This window comes from Garra rufa, chromosome 3 (assembly GCF_049309525.1).
Source record: "Garra rufa chromosome 3, GarRuf1.0, whole genome shotgun sequence".
Classification (NCBI taxonomy): domain Eukaryota; kingdom Metazoa; phylum Chordata; class Actinopteri; order Cypriniformes; family Cyprinidae; genus Garra; species Garra rufa.
The window spans coordinates 11,087,103-11,104,870 of NC_133363.1; the positions used below are offsets into that span (position 1 = coordinate 11,087,103).

A 17,768-nucleotide genomic window follows, 5' to 3' on the forward strand; every position below is an offset into this window, starting at 1 on the left:
GTTCCCCCAGAGATATGCCATTGTGGCCGCCAGGAAGCTCTCGAACCTGCGAAGTATAGAATAACACGTCTTTTTTTTCTCCTATAGATTTCAAAAGCAGAGATCTCTGTTCTTGAATGTAGCCGCTCTTCATGCGAAACGCCAAAGCACGTTGTTAAAGTAAGTGCGTATTAAAACAATAAAAAAGAATCGTATTTAATATCAGGGTATTTCCCAAAGTGCTCGTATTTTGCTTTTCTCGCTTCATTTTTTATTTTATTTTCTTCTAGATGATGTCACTTGCGGCATTTAAGGAGAAAGGGGGGATGGTCCCAAGAGGGAGTCCGTTTTTGCTGGACCGCTGAGAGACTTCAATACCTATGCGATCACTATCACAGTGGCGGTGAATATATCTGCAGCCATTGCCATTAATTTAGCTGTCAAAGTTTTAATTAAGCTCCATACATAAGGTGGGAACGAAATAAAATATCACTCACTCTAGTCCTTTGTGCAAAATGCCACTCTAACAAAACAAAAAAACATATATTTTCATATAATTTATTGGTGACATTCCTCCAGATGTTTAGCTTTCAGTGTCAAACAATGCCGTTTTAATGCATTACTCAGCTTACAGTGTTCAATACATATGACATTTATCAAAACTATGCTTCAGAGTTGATGCCATTACATATATTTAGACTCAATTTTGTATTAAGAAATAGAAAACTGAAGAGTCTACTCTTACGGGATTGTTCGATAGTTCAAAGATAACAGTGTTATTCTAAAAATGGTAACTATTAATCTCTTCTGAAGAAAATCTTTGATATTTGGAAGTGTAGAAACTATGTCATCAATAACTTAAAAACATATAAACAAAATAAATATGTATTACATTAGTAATATACAAAGTACTCCTGATTGCAGTTTAAGAACAGTAGCTATCACATGTAAGTTAAAAAGCATCTGTTTTATGTGTATGGATCTTTGTTTTTCTACTTTATACTTCAATAAGGAAAAAGTGCTTGTCTGTACACCACCTATAAAGCCGTAGTCCAATACATAACACATCGTCGGCATTGTCAAGCACTTGTACAACATCCTAATTTATGATTACAAACATTTACTCTATGTTATCTTGCTCACATAAAAAAGTAAATGACTGTACAGCTATGTACAATAATTACATGTCTTTAGCAGACTTTAAAAAGTGTGAACATGAAAAAAACGCAAAAGACAAAACTTTCAGTAGTGTTAAATTTGGTCACATGAACCTATTTGGACTGTCTTTGTGTTTCAGAAGCTGGGCTTTAAATGTGAAATTCATTCATTCTCTGCTCTTCTTGCCACATAGTTCCCCAAAAGGAAAATCATCCTCTCCCAAGAAAATTGTTCCATTGACTCCTTTGGATTCTCAGTGGCTTTGGATCTCTTTCCCATCTGTGTCAAGAGAGTCTTAAATGTCAGCCCTTCTGCTGTGGCCCTTGGAGCCCCTGTGTCGTCGCCTTCTGCGTTCTGCCCGACCGACAGGGGCTCTGTGAGAGCCCGTCTGGTGCCGCTGGCTCTCTCTGAGCTTGCGCACCATCTCATGGTCCTTGTTGCCCAGAACACGGGGCAGGAAGAGAGAAGCTTTGTCCGTGCTCCTTGTCTTAAAGCCCCTCCTGGGCCGGCCTTTCCCGTTGATGGACACGTACCACTGCCTCTTAGAACTGGCACGCCGCTTGCCGCCCCCTGCTCCGGACCCTGTTGGTGGAGGCTGGGTGGTAGCATGGTGCCTTGATGCGTAGGTGTTGTAGCCTAGCTCATGAATGCGCTCCAGAAACTCACACTCTCGGTTGAAGACTTCCTGAAAGGGTTAAAATAAATGTTAATACTTAGACACTTAACACTAGAAACTTTAGATGTTTCTTTAACTAGAAGACTTGGTCCTGTAACCTGGCAAAAGTTTGAAACTTGTATGTGGTTATCTGCTAACTAGAAATTTCAGTGACAAGGTCCCCAGTGAGGGAAACAAAACTCAGTAATCAAACTCTCAGTAACCTAGCAGCATGTGGGCATACTCGTTCCGCATGAAAAACACCACCATGTGGCGATAGCCTCAAATAGCCCTTCTTGTTATCTGATCCCACAGCTAGCCGAATTTCAGCTACTTGATTTTCCGACGTGACATAACACTTACTGAAGCATACAGACGTCCTTTCTCATTCATAGCCAGGTATCTTCCCGAAAACAGGCCCTTGATCGCCACAACACCGACATCCACAGCTGTGATCTCGAGTATACCTAGAAAAAGAGTGGAGCACTAGTTAAAAATTGGGAAAATCATTTACTATTGCTTTTCAAAATAACGTAAAAACTTGTAGGATTCAATACAAGGTCAGTCGAGTTCATATCATGATTGATCGTATTTTTATTCACTTATAGCCTGTATTTACTTTATTATTTGTATAATTAATTAATTATATAAAAAGACATAACTGTTGGAAATGTTATTGCATACATTAAACAATTAAGCTCATTTACTAAAATATTTATTAATATCAAATTATTTTCTATAAATAAAATAATTGATTTATGTCTTTAACGTTACAATCTAACCCACGTTTAATATGAAATAATTTGGCACATGAATTTATGTTTTCCAGTAAGATTAATTGTAAATGTTGTAGCATATGCAGTTTTAAAATGTTATTTTATTCCTACATAAGTTTTTCGTTGATTGAGTCACAATCTACCCAACATACGTTGTCAGGTTAGATATACAGACACTAAACGCCTCTTAAAGAGGATGTTTATTCATCCCTTTTTTCCACTGATTAATGGCTCTCCTCATTCTTCTGTTTCGAATAATCATCCTTTTACGTTGGATAAACACATCCGTTGTCTAAGTCATTATGTTAAACTGTCTGTTGAATCCTGTTTTCATATGGTAATTGTGCATGGGCACTCGGATTTGACTAATTGGAAAACTAAGACAGATAAACGAATGCTGTAATTTAAAGAACGATAATTTAGGACTGTAATGTAGGCTGTCTGACAGCGAGCTGTCTTTACGATGTAAGTTAGAGAATAAAAGTAAAATTTGGAATTTCACAATCACAAATCACAAAATAATGGAATATAGATTTTTTTCAAAATCGTTGCTTTATTTTTAAAACTTATTTTTTAGCTTTTAATTACAAATTGTGTTACCTTGATCTTCATTTTACGGTGGTAAGAATGCTGCTTAAAATGTTTTATATTCGTCTATTTAATAGCGGACAGGATGAATTATTGTTCGATGCTAATTATTTAATGCGCAAGGCGCATTATTTTCAGCGCACCATGTTTTCCAGTGTACATCTGCACAATTACGCAAGTCTTACGAGTTCTGAACATACTGCACAGAAATTGACATTCACAAATATGAAACGCGAGAACGGTTTACTCACTGAAAGGGTTGTTTTCATCAAGAGATCCGTCTATTTTTCCGTTCGGGTGAATTTGCAAATGATATTTTGTGGCGCAGTAAAGTTTCCTGCGTCTTGGAGCTCCTCCGAGGTGTTCGTAAACCCCGCCGCGTCCGCCAGCATCTCGCCGCTGCCTTGGGTCACACGCCTGGCCCCTGGCACAAGGCGCTCTTGGGGTCCTGCTCAGCCTCGGAGCCAGAGATTCCTGTAAACTCGGATCCAAAGAGCTCAGTAACAACAAGAGCAGAATTATAACCATTGTGGCATGGCGGGATGTCGGCAAAATCTCGCTGGAATAGAAAGATCTGGCACACGGGGTCCCATCAAAGTATCATTTGTGAGGGATCCAGTCAACTGAGCATTAAAAAAACAACTTGCTGTATCCTTCTGTCCTTTAATATGTCGCGGTCATCTGTTAGAGCCGGCTCGGTTGCAACAGCATGGGTTCGCTTCGTTGGTGCTCATGGGTTCCACTCTGCTCTCCAGGCAGACTGTATCTGACCGAGGAGGAGAAAACAGCCAGTCGGTTTCACAGGGAGCCTATCGTGAGATTTCGCTGATCGACAGTGTGCACAGAAATAAAAGAGCCCTCCTGCAACAATAGCCCGAACCCCGACCAATTGATACAAAGGAAAAGGGGAGGCAAGGTATCAGTCTTGTGTGAACCAAGAGGTTGCAGCGTGGATAAAATTACACAGCACTACACACGGTGGCTTACAGCGGAAAACCGCATCACAAAGAGAGAGACATCCAAGGGCAGAGTTTGCTTCTTTTGAAAGATCCGAAAATTATATTTAAGCATGAACACTGGCCTCTGGGAGAGCCGCTATTGATTCTCTTTTCATGCCTGTTGGCACATTTCGACAGTGATGTTAACATTCATAGACATACGCACGTGGCTTTCAATGATCCACATTTATGTATGGAATGTTTCTGACTCATAAAACAGTGACTGACAACACAAAACAGTCTAGATAAATCAATAATAGTGACGGAACGGAAACTTTTTTGCAACGGAAAAAGTCCATGATAAAACATGGGTTTTACTTATTAGATAATTAACAGCGATTTTATTCTTTTAAATGTGAACCAAATCATGATTCAGGCACGTCCAAACCCCCTTATAATGCGATAGTACATTGATGCGGAATGCTTTCTGTAGACAGGACGTTATAATTCCGTAGTACATTTCAATCATTCATTCAAAATATTTTATAGGCTATAAAGCACATGTTGTGAGGATGCTCAACCGATCAAAAACCTGTTTTCCAATTCATTGCAATCCGTAGAAAACATGCAGCTACATTTCCCTGCCATTTGAGAAGAAGAAATCCAGGTGCCTTTTCCCGAAATTCTTGATTTTGAAATTAAAAAGAAAAGAAAACATATTCCATTCCCTCTCAAACACATTTGACGGCCGTTTCTGTTTGTGTTTATCAATCTAGCAGGCCATGGAAACTAAAACTGCGGTAGCTGACATGCATCTTCTCTCAGGAACCAGACTGCAAGTGCGACTCTACAGCCCTACAGCCACTTAGACTCAAGCTCCTGGTGTGTGCTGCTAGTGGGTGGAAGAGTAACACGCAAATGACTTCTGCCTAAATTGCTTCCATCTTGGTCGCATTATGGTTACCATTCTCGTAATTAGCACCATCATCTACAAATCTCCCTGCCCTTTGGCGTAACACCAGCGCATGCTATAGAAAACCTCGTGGGAAGGCACCCTTCATTCATCTTCTCCTTCCATACATCACTTGGCGTCCCCGACTGTTTGTCACACTGTTTTAAAACAGGTAGCTGCTCCTAATAACTTATTAGTCGCTGCAGACCCGGTGTGTGTCAGACTAGACGGAGAGTATATGAGCCTACTGATGTACATCACGAGCCGCTCTGGTGACCATCTCTGAGAGAGACGCTCTTGATGTGGTTTGATCCTGACAGAGGGTTGCATTTCTGATGTGGTCGGCTGTTTCTTTCTGGAAGTATTTTAATTACGGCCCACAGCCGCCCACAAAGCCCAGCAGTAATAATCAGTATGAGAGAGAGAGAGAGAGAGAGAGAGAGAGAGAGAGAGAGAGAGAGGAGGGGGAGTTCACTCAGGATGTTGCCGATTATTTTGAAGCTGAACGGTTAAATCGTACCATGTTAAAGTAGTTTTCTTTATCACGCCCTCATTTATCACTTTAACTTCTTCGCGACCCTTTGCTTTTTAAATTAAACAAAGGGAAATTGGGGACTGCTGGAAAATTGGATGAGATGTAGCGCAAACAGTTTAACCAATTACAAATGAGCTACAGGGGTGAATTATAATCGGATTTGGTGTGTAAATAGATGTTACATGATAGAACTGGTATCATCAGAATAAGTGGTTTCTCTTGTTCTATTTGATACTAACATGTACATAAGCTTAAATCTAATAATACCCACAACTGATAAATAAATCCATGTTTACCATTTTGAATTCAAATGTTTGAAATTAGGGTGTGTCATAATAATGTTTTTTATAAAGTAAATTCTATTACCACAGTGAATGCATAACATTTAAAATGTCTGTGTTTTCTATTAGCGTTACAGCCCACCCTGCAGTGCAGCCGGCACTCTTTGTATTCAACATTAATTTATGGCATAAGTTCAATTTATGGCATACATTTGTTGCAGACAGACATGGGAATATTACATAAACATTTGAGACACATGGCACACAACGCAAGTCACTGCTAAATTAAATGTATTAGACACCAGTCTTCTGTATTATTATATAATAAATTATGTGAATTCAGATTTTAAAGATCATGTGATAATATGTGACCCTGGACCACAAAACCAGTCATAAGAGTATTTTTTTTTTTATTAAGATTTATACATCATCTTGTTGTATAGTTTGTTAGGATAAGAATATTTGACCGATATATAACTATTTGAAAATATAGAATCTGAGCGTGCAAAAAAATCAAAATACATAGAAAATCACCTTTAAAGTTGTCCAAATGAAATTCTTAGCAATGCATATTACAAATCAAAATTAAGTTTTTATATATTTATGGTAGGACATTTACAAAATATCTTCATGGAACATGATCTTTACTTAATGTCCTAATGATTTTTGGCATAAAACATACATCAATAATTTTGACCCTGTACAATGTATTTTTGGCTTTTGCTACAAATATACCCGTGCTACTTAAAACTGGTTTTGTGGTCCAAGGTCACATATGTTGTAAAAATACACTGGCTAGTGTTAATCTTAAACTTTTAAAAAGACAAAGCACAGTTATGTATATAAAATGCAGTTTTTTAAAAACAAAAATATTTAAAAATGACATACTGCACACTGTTCTAAGTTTTTAATACTTCAAATCTAAAAAAAGAATCATTTCAATTTAATTAGCATGTTATAACTAAAGATTTTTATGGTGAATAAAGTTTCCAAGCAAAACATAAAAGGGCTTAAAGGGCTTTAGAGCATGCCATAGATGAATCCTTTTAGCTTCCAAACAATGTTTTGAACTTTTTATTTGTCTGTTTTATTAACTATGTACTGAACATACCAACTATTTGGTTGGTTAATCAATAAAAAAAGAACACTAGTTTAAAATGTTTTTGAACAGTTGGCGCTGCACACAATAACTGATTTTTAAGATTTCTTTTTTTCGCCCTGACATTTAGCGAAGCTTATTAGTCACTAGTCTTTTTGTATACTGGCTCCTTTGGAGAAAAGGAGGTACCACAATCCAGACCAAATCAAGCTGACCTCTGAACCTTTTCTGCTGTACTTTTTCTCATGGCATGCTTCTTTTTTTTTTGCGCTAGTGATCTGAGGGCCTGGCTAGAGCCAGACGGGAATGCCTCTCGTCCCCTGACAAATCACTGTTGAGCCCCTTTTGTCCGGGTTTACTTTGATCTCACCTGCTTGTCAGGGGCTCAGAAAGAACTCCCGTACAGTCCCAACGCACTGCAAACAAATTGGCAACCACTTTATTCTCATACCTCATTACCTCAGGTTGGTTTGGAAAAAAACATTAACCCCTTTAAATACCCTATTAATACAAAGCGTTTTCACAAGTATGTTAACCATTTCTGCTCGCCGATGTGAATTTGTCTTATTCTCTTGCCAGGGAGCCCTTAACAGAACCCCACATCACATCCTCAGCCATCGGCTTTTCAGCAGATCGTTGGAAGGGGAGATTTACGGGACGGTTTTATAAATGCTGGCCGTACCGGCTCATTGCAGCTTTTCCATTTCATAGCCTGCGAGTTGTCAGAAGTGTTGGATTGATTTCTGTGGTCAAGACACGCCCAATTTATCTGTCAGGGTTGAACATGCCAAAGGACACTTTTATTTGCTTTGAACTGATTTTAATGCAACACCCTTAATACTGATTCCATTTCCCAGGGGACAGATCATCTACCTCATGACACACACTTTTCATAAATCTCAATGACGGCTCAAAGTGATTTGCCAGCAGCACTTCTCTCTCCTGCTCTCCTGCTCTCCCTCTCCCTCCGTTTTAATTTCTCTCTCACACTCTCTCTCTCTCTCTATTCCTCTCCCACACTTCGTCTTGAAACCAGATAGGTCTTCCTTATACCTGTGCAGCCCTTTGATTCTTAGCTGCAGGTCTCAAATACCTTTTGGGAGGACAGTGGATTTCTCTGCACCTTCCAACAGTAAAATGATTGTGGTGGCCTGTAACTGTATAAGGCATCAATGGTTGTCACACTGAGTGCTCAGGGTGCGAGGGGGAGAGTGCGTTGAGCGATGAAAACAGTCGACACATTTTATGTTCGCCAAACATTTTTGTGGCTAACGGCAAAACCGATCGATTTTGTGTGCAGTTATTGTCCGAATCCTCTCCGGTACAGTACCGTCCCTTCCTTCTCTTTCTGTTCCGCTCTCCAGTGGAGCAGGAAAACAATGTCACTCCACCGCTGAACAGCACACTGCTCAGACCGACAGTGACGAAGCAGCTGTCGATGACTCATTTGAAACTCAATGTCACCTAATTTCCCTTAAATATAAGGCCATTGACAGAGGGGATGGGGTCCCCAGCAGGGGCCAGTGCATGTGAAAGGGCCATGTTGATTGTGTAAAAGATGGATGGCAGAGGAGTGTTTGCTGCAAACTGCATTGTTCCCATTTCTCCTTTTCAAAACTTCATGGCAACATTTATATGGACCCTCTCTGAGCTTTTACTTTCACACACCTTTTGTTCTTCTCTATACCTCCTTAAATATACTTGCGCGCGCACACACATACTGTTATCACAATATATGTTAAAGGCATAGTTCAACCAAATGTGAAAATTCAGTCAGCATTTACTCAAACCTGTTCTAAACCTGTATGACTTTCTTTATTCTGTGGAACACAAAAGAAGATAGTTTGGAAAATGCCTGTGTGGGGTTTTTTGGTCATACAATAGATATGTTTACATGCTCTCATTTTTGTCCGAATCTGAATGAATCCAGTTCGATTTAAGATTCAGAAATGTTCTGTGTTAACAGTTAAAGTCAAAAGTTTACATACACCTTGCAGAATCTGATCTGAAATTATTTTACCAACATAAGAGGGATCATACAAAACGCTTGTTATTTTTCATTTAGCACTGACCTGAATAAGAAAAGACGTTTACATAGTCCACAAAAAAAAATAATAGTTGAATTTATAAAAATGACCCTGTTCAAAAGTTTACATACACTTGATTCTTAATACTGTGTTGTTACCTGAATAATCCACCGCTGTTTTTTGGTTTTTTTTTGTTTTTTTTAATTTAGTGATTGTTTGCAGTTAAACTGCCTGCTCTTCTTCAGGTCCCACTGGTTCTTTGGTTTTTCAGCATTTTTGTGTATTTTAACCCTTTTCTGTATGACTATGGTTTTGAGATCATCTTTTCACACTGAGGGCAACTTGAGGGACTCATATGCAACTATTACAGAAGGTTCAAACACTCACTGATGCTTCAGAAGGAAACACAATGCATTAAGAGCCGGGGGTATAAACTTTTGAACAGAATGAAGATGTGAACATTTTTCTTATTTTGCTTATGTATCATATTTTTTTAATTTAGTACTGCCCTTCAGAAGTTACAGAAGATAGTTACATGTTTCCCAGGAGACAAAATAAGTTAAATTTACCCTGATCTTCTAATTCAAAAGGTTTTCACCCCCAGCTTTTAATGCGTCGTGCTTTCTTCTGAAGCATCAGTCAGTGTTTGAACCTTCTGTAATAGTTGCATATGAGTCCCTCAGTTGTCCTCAGTGTGAAAAGATGGATCTCAAAATCATACAGTCATTGTTGGAAATTGTTGTTCAAATACACAAAATGCTGAAAAAAACAAGGGACTCATGAACAACTATCACTAAACAAAAAAAGACAGCTCTGGATTATTCAAGTACCAACACAGTATTAAGAATCAAGCGTATGTAAACTTTTAAACAGGGTCATTTTTTTAATTCAACTATTATTTTCTCTTGTGGACTATATGTAAACATTTTTTGTTTTTTATGATTACTGTTATGTTGTCATGGAAAAACACTGATATGGTGAGACAGATATAAATATGTGCTTCAATCCCTAGATTTACGATTCAACATAAGTGAGCAGTCTCACAAGGGTGATGACGGAGCCCACGGTGACCCAAAGAGGGCCACGTGCAGCCACCACACGCCTGTCACCCCCAGGATCAACCCGTGTTTTCATAATGGTTGCCAGTCCCATTAGATCTTCTAGGGAGTAACAGCCACTAAGCATATAAAATGGATTTCTCTTCACTTAATCTAATTTCTTGTGGTTTTCCAGCTTAATCAGAAAGCGTGAGCATGCTCCCCGTGCGAAATTGGAGTGCTGACAGAATCCTGTCTTGAAAGCACTTAACACCATGGTATTGTTTGCTGATGTCTTTCAGTGGTCTAAAAGACACCAAGACCCCATAATGTTTATGCTTCTTGTTAGTTGTGGCTTAACATGCACAACACTTCACAGGGCATTTTTGGCATGCCTGACATTAACATTCACTGACACACTGACATGGTAAGATGTTGTTATGGAATCAGAGAACCCTCAATGAAGTCCGATCACAAGTGGTCACAGGAGACGCATTTAGGATGCTTGTTAATACCAGGTGTAAATGACAATCTGTCTCGGCTGACCACTTGTAATTGGATCACCCGAAACAGATGTTAATCTGCTTTTCCCACAGTTATGAACGAAAATGTTCTACTTGAACATGCAAATGTATTATTTAATAAGAAGATCAAGAAAATATTTTTTTAAAATTGCCAAATTCTTAGAAACATATCATTTTATATGGCTTTTAAAACTTTTATACTATTTTACAGAAAGGTTTCGATGAAATGACTCTGAATAATGTCAGGTGGTGTAACCATGTCACAAGTAATAAGTAATAACATCTTGATCGTTATTTTAAAATATATTTTATGTAAGATATAAAGTAATTGTTACAAATCGTTTTTGAGGAGTTGCACCACAAGACATTTTATATACTGACCTTGAAACAGAGTCATAAAATAATCCTTCAGAAATCATTCTAATATGCTAATTTGCTGTTCATGAAACTTTTTTTTTTTACTATGGCTTTCAAAAACTTTTATACTATTTTACAGAAAGGTTTCAATGTAATGACTCTGAATAATGTCAGGTGGTGCAACCATGTCACACATAATACGTAAAACCACATTGCACCTTGTAACCAAATCTTGATCATTATTTTAAAATATATTTTAGGTAAGATATAAAGTAATTGTTACAAATCGTTTTTGAGGAGTTGCACCACACGACATTTTATTTACTGACCTTCAGTTTTTTTAATGTTTTAATTTTAGTTTTGTTTTGTCTTCATGCATGTTAGTTGCTGTTCTGTTCAAAAGTTTTCACCCCCTGGCTCTTAATGCATTGTTTTTCCTTTTGTAGCATTTGAACCTGCTGTAATAGTTGCATATGAATCCCTCAGTTGTCTTCAGTGTGAAAAGATGGATTTCAAAATCATACAGTCATTGTTGGAAAGGGTTCAAATACACAAAAATGCTGAAAAACCAAAGTATCTGTGGGACCTGAAGGATTTTCTGGAGAACAACAGGCAGTTTAACTGTTGAGGAAAAAAGGGGACTCGTGAACAACTATCACTAAACAAAAAAAACACAGCTGTGGATCATTCAGGTAATAACGCAGTATTAAGAAGCAAGTGTATATAAACTTTTGAACAGAGTAATTTTTATCAATTTAACTATTCTGTTGTGAACTATATGTAAATGTCTTTTATGTTAAAAACAACATGCATTTTGTATGATCCGTCTTATTTTGATAAAATAATTAACATTTTGCGCATTCTGACTTTTTTTTCTTTTTATTTATCAAAAATGATTGTCAAATAAGGATCAGTGTCTATGTTTATTTGAAGAGCAACATGTTTTTGTAACCTGATGCTATTGTATTCTGAATGTCCATAGAAAGGTGCTTATGCAATGTACAGCTGAATACTATATGCCTACAGTGTGTGATGATGTTAAAAGCAAAGTACTTTGGTTCACTCAGAGGGCAAAGTGAATCTGGGCCACTGTAACATGTCGTCAAGGGTCAAATTCAGACGAATGTGTTTGTTGGGGATTGAGGTGGTAAGAATGATTGACTGGTGGTTGAATTTTGCACATCTGTTTCCAAGATCTGTCCACACATGAGTGACAAATCGCAGTTTTACACAACCTCTAAACCTCAACAAGAAACGAGACTGTTCACTCTTCCTCCATCCATTGTGGCATCATGAAACACTGCAGTGCAAACCAGACTGAATGTGGCTCTCAGTAATGACCATGAAACTGGATATACTGCTTTACGTTCAGCAGATGTGGGGGGTGTACACTCTCTCCCCGCCTATTTGCTATAATAATAATACTATTAAAATCTTTAATTGTGAGTAGTTGTAGAATGTTGCATGTTTCAACTCTCAGTAAGCTATGTTACTTAGTTGAAAGCTACCTTATTCTCTAATCATATAGCGTAATTAGACATCTTGACTTCAAGAGTCTGGCAGGTCTGAGTGCAGTGGAGCAATGACTTGTGACCTTGCACTGGCCCATTTCTTGGCCTCTTCCGGTCACAGCGTTCAAACTCCAGCGTGTGACACCGGTAAATAGTTGTAGCAGCCTTTGATCCATAAGGTCTAAATGTATTTCACAAATAGACTGTGGGAGGCATTGCCAAATCACATGCTAATGACAGCTAAACCAGTGGAACTGGTAGATCACAACTCATGGGTCTTCTCGAAAAAGGTTATGAAGAAATTGTGGATAAACAATGCTTAATGCAATCTATGAACATGTATAGCAAGAGAAGCCAAATAAATAGGCTTGGCATGCTAAATAGACATGCCTTTATGGTATTTTGGCACACATTCACCCATCAGCATTAGCATTGCGAAATAGGCCCTCATCCTTGAAAACCAGTATGCAAGATATACTATGAGTCAAAAGTTTTTGAACAGTAAGGTTTTTAATGTTAATGTTAAAGTCTTTTATGCTCCCCAAGCCTGGATTTATTTGATGCAAAGTATAGCAAAAACAGTGCAATATTTTTATTATTTAAAATAACTGTTTTCTATTTGGACATACAGGTGCTGGTCATAAAATTAGAATATCTTCAAAAAGTTGATTCATTTCACTACTTCCATTCAAGAAGTGAAACTTGTATAATGTATACATTCATTCCACAGACTGATATATTTCGTGTTTATTTCTTTTAATTTTGATGATTATAACTGACAACTAATGAAAACCCCAATTCAGTATCTCAGAAAATTAGAATATTACTTATGACCAATACAAAGAAAGGATTTTTCGAAATCTTGGCCAACTGTATGAAGTATGAACATGAAAAGCATGTACAGCACTCAATACTTAGTTGGGGCTCCTTTTGCCTGAATTACTGCAGCAATGCGGCGTGGCATGGAGTCGATCAATCTGTGGCACTGCTCAGGTGTTATGAGAGCCCAGGTTGCTCTGATAGTGGCCTTCAGCTCTTCTGCATTGTTGGGTCTGGCATATCGCATCTTCCTCCTCATAATACCCCATAGATTTTCTATGGGGTTAAGGTCAGGCGAGTTTGCTGGCCGATTAAGAACAGGGATACCATGGTCCTTAAACCAGGTACTGGTAGCTTTGGCATGGTGTGCAGGTGCCAAGACCTGTTGGAAAATGAAATCTGCATCTCCATAAAGTTGGTCAGCAGCAGGAAGCATGAAGTGCTCTAAACCAGCAGATGACATGGCACCCCAAACCATCACTGACTGGAAACTTTACACTGGACCTCAAGCAACGTGGATTTTGTGTCTCTACTCTCTTCCTCCAGACTCTGGGACCCTGATTTCCAAAGGAAATGCAAAATTTACTTTCATCGGAGAACATAACTTTGGACCACTCAGCAGCAGTCCAGTCCTTTTTGTCTTTAGCCCAGGAGAGACGCTTCTGGGGCCGGTTGCATAAACATAGCCATTATCTTAAGACTGTGTCTAAGAATAAGCCTGACCAACTAAAGTCAGTGGGGAAAGACTGTTGCATAAAATAAGTACATGGTTGTCTTTGTTAAGACAGTCTAATTTGCACTGCATTGTGGGAAAAGTAAGACGCTGAACAGCTTAAACAAAATGGCCGACAGTGGGCGCTCGTCTCAGTTTTCCTTTTCTGAAAATATTTGCATATTGGAGGAGTACAATGCTGCAAAATCGATTTTAATGAACAAATTTAGCGATTACAATGCAAACAATAAAAAACACAAGGAATCGCATGTCTTGGAAATCTCAGTTTTTCAAACAGTTCCTTTTCAGAAAGAACTTCCAGTGGATTTGATCGGTCTTTGAAAATGTTCATAAACCCAAAGATTAAAATTTGCCATAGCACAAGACAAACAAAAGTCTACGCTGTTTAAAAATCTGTCACAGCTGACAGCTGGTTTCCATGGCAACATAGATTGTAAGGAAAAGTTAGCCATGGGGTAATCAGTCTAACTTTTTGGTCTTAAATTAGACCAGTCTAAGATTGTATGCAACTGGCTTACAAGACCCGTCTTAAAAAAAAAAAATAGATGACTAACTTGTAAGTCCAGTCTAAAACAGTTTTATGGAACCGGCCCCTGATGCTGTCTGTTGTTCAAGAGTGGCTTGACACAAGGAATGCGACAGCAGAAACCCATGTCTTGCATATGTCTGTGCATAGTGGTTCTTGAAGCACTGATTCCAGCTGCAGTCCACTCTTTGTGAATCTCCCCCACTTTTTTGAATGGGTTTTGTTTCACAATTCTCTCCAGGGTGTGGTTATTCCTATTGCTTGTACAGTTTTTTCTACCACATCTTTTCCTTCCCTTCCCCTCTCTATTAATGTGCTTGGACACAGAGCTCTGTGAACAGCCAGCCTCTTTTGCAATGACCTTTTGTGTCTTGCCCTCCTTGTGCAAGGTGTCAGTAGTTGTCTTTTGGACAACTGTCAAATCAGCAGTCTTCCCCATGATTGTGTAGCCTACAGAACTAGACTGAGAGACCATTTAAAGGCCTTTGCAGGTTAATTAGCTGATTAGAGTGTGGCACCAGGTGTCATTTATTCCTTTTAGCAAAGCTAAATGTTTTGCATTATTATTGTAGTCCTTAGTGTCACATGATCCTTCAGAAATTATTCTAATATGCCGATTTGCTGGTCAAGAAATATTTTTTATTATTATTATCAATATATTAAACAGCTGAGTACATTTTTTCAGGATTCTTTGATGAATAGAACAATCCAAAGATTAGCATTTATCTGAAATAAAAAGTTTTTATAACAATATACACGATACCATTCAAAAGCATGGAGTATATATATATATAGTGGCGGGAGGAGCATACGACAGACACAGTGGGTGTGGCGTCAGGCCTCGGAGAGGCTTTTATTAAACAGAAAAATGAAAAAAAAGTGTCCAAAAGGGAAATAAAGTGTCCAAAATAAAAGGGGGATCTGGTGTCCTCGAGTGCTAGGGTTTCGTGGAGGATGGGGAGTGTCCGATGGGGAAGGGTCCAGGTAAGGGGCGGAGTCCGGCGGCCGTACGCGCTCCCCGCGCTGGACCGGGGTGCTAGGGGCGGCGGCATCTCTGGCGGCTTCGTCCCTCTCGAGCTGTCCATCAAATTAACCTGAAAAAAATCTGTTCAGCTGTGTTCAACATAATTACAATAATATATATATATATATATTAGATTATTTCTGGTGACTGGACTAATGATGCTAAAATTTCAGCTTTGAAATCACATGAGTAAATTACGTTTCATGTAATTTATTTAAATATTCATATGTTTTCAAATAGAAAACAGTTATTTAAATAGTAAAAATAATTCAAATTTACTGTTTTTGCTATCAATAAATACAGGCTTAGTTATCAGAAGAGACTTCTTTCAAGAAAACATTACAAATCTTCAAAAAATCAAAAAAATTGACTGGTAGTGTATACTATATTACAAGCTACCTTAAATATGGTTATAGTTTTGGTACTGTTTGTTTCCAGTTTGGAATCCAATGTATAATTTGGATCCTGAAGAACAACCACTGACCTAAATGAATACACATTTGATAACAAAACTTTTAAAGGCCTCAAAAGTGGGTTTTCGAAGTGTCTGTGAAGTTTTACATCAAAATACCCCACAGATAATTTATTATATCATTTTGAAAATGACTATTTTGAGTGAAAGCAGAAAAACGCTGTTTTCATGCATGGCTCTTTAAATGCAAATGAGCTGCTTCTCTCCTCCCCCTTTTTCAGAATAGGGCTGTGCCTTTACAGCTTGTACATCAGATACTCGGTTTAAAAAAACATCTGATTGTTTTTTATCATGTCTATCACACTGAAATCATGCATCTTAAGCCATATCAGTTTAAATTTATGATATACGTTTTTTTTTTGTTTTTTTTTGTGAGCGCACACATCGGAAGCATGCACACAGAAAGCGATTTTCGCATGACATGTGAGTACAAAAGTAGGTTCTCTTTCATGTCTTATTGCGCTTAAACTGTCAAATACTCACAAGTTTATGTTGGTTAAATCTGTGAAAGTAAACAGCTGGGAGAGAAATTGCAAAAAACAAAATGGTGAAATCTAGGGGATGTAGGAGAACGAAATCCGTTTGGCTGAGTTCTTCACATGCTTGCAGAGAAAGTTAAAACAAAGTTACTGGGTTGTCCTTTTTCACATTTTCTGAGTAGGTAGATGCAATGGGGACCCGAAAGTAAATTTTCATGACGTCTCTTTTAAAGGCCTAAATCTTAAAGTACATTATTAGAAAGTACTTTTTACTTCAACATTCTGCATACATTAATGCATTTTATATTAAAACCCCCTAGACCCTGTGAACCATTAATCACTTGTTGCAATGCTAAATACACTCTATGCAGACACATAGCGAGGGGCAACAGCAGAGCAGAGGTTTTGTCTCCGTACGGGCCTGAATGCTGGCTTTGAAGAGGGGGATTAGGATTAACATTGAATTCACTTTTTAACAAAGACTTGACCTAGAACTCTTGTAGGAGACATAGCCACTTGTCAAAACTATAAGAATGGCTAATGCTGCTGCGATAACTCGCTAATTTATTGGCAAAACAGTATCCTGTGCATAATTACAGAATATATGTTACTGTATAATGTGATAGCAGCATAATAGTGAAGAAAGTATGCAGGTAGAAGGCAACAAACCCAGGCAGGGACAATCTATTCTGTACCCTTTACCCCTCCTGACCGATCACTATTATGCCCTTGGACACGGCACTTAACCCCTGGTTGCTCCAGGGCATTATCCCTTCAATAAATTATTTCAGGAAAAGTGTCTCCTGAAACAGTCTGCAGTTTATGAACATGTTTAAAAAAATCTAGAATTACAATATTAAAGTCATAATATTGAAAATAAAATCAAAATTTTTTTTTTAAATAAAGAATCAAGCTGAAATTTTTTGAGAATAAAGTCGAATTTTTTGAGAATAAAGACGAAATGTTTCAAGAATTAAATCATAGCAATTAAATGTATAATATTTTAAGACTATAGCCTGTGCATCCAAATAGTCCAGATTAAGAGCACTTTCTATATGTGGGATTATTTGCAAAAATCAAAGCATGTGTTATACTCACAGTTTGCTTGGAAATTATAGTTCATGTCTTCAATTGCGTTCATTAGGCCTATTTGTGGTGCACCAGCCACCTAATAATAGCAATAAGCTTTGTGCCTTTGGTTCTTTCAACATAAAAGAAAGCCTCAGCTCTCAAATTATGACAGTTTTATAGGGAAATACAAACAATGTGTCATGCTTTAATGTGTTTTTCATGTTTTT

General features: G+C 37.9%; 1 protein-coding gene across 1 annotated transcript; it reads right to left on the reverse strand.

The window, feature by feature from the left end:
• Positions 1–568: 568 nt before the first annotated feature.
• Positions 569–4,073, reverse strand: fgf3 (fibroblast growth factor 3). Its single transcript, XM_073837515.1, has 3 exons — positions 3,408–4,073; positions 2,156–2,259; positions 569–1,822 (listed from the first exon to the last, which is right to left on the reverse strand). Exons 1-3 carry the CDS (start codon positions 3,682–3,684, stop codon positions 1,433–1,435), a joined length of 771 nt encoding a protein of 256 aa, XP_073693616.1. The 5' UTR covers positions 3,685–4,073; the 3' UTR covers positions 569–1,432.
• Positions 4,074–17,768: the final 13,695 nt, after the last annotated feature.

Excerpts from the sequence above, each read along its gene's own strand:
- fgf3 (XM_073837515.1), bottom strand. The coding sequence starts at position 3,684 with ATGGTTATAATTCTGCTCTTGTTGTTACTGAGCTCTTTGGATCCGAGT. Across the intron at positions 2,260-3,407 it reads TGATGAAAACAACCCTTTCA|GTATACTCGAGATCACAGCT; the intron begins GTGAGTAAACCG and ends CTCTTTTTCTAG. Across the intron at positions 1,823-2,155 it reads AAGGACGTCTGTATGCTTCA|GAAGTCTTCAACCGAGAGTG; the intron begins GTAAGTGTTATG and ends TAACCCTTTCAG.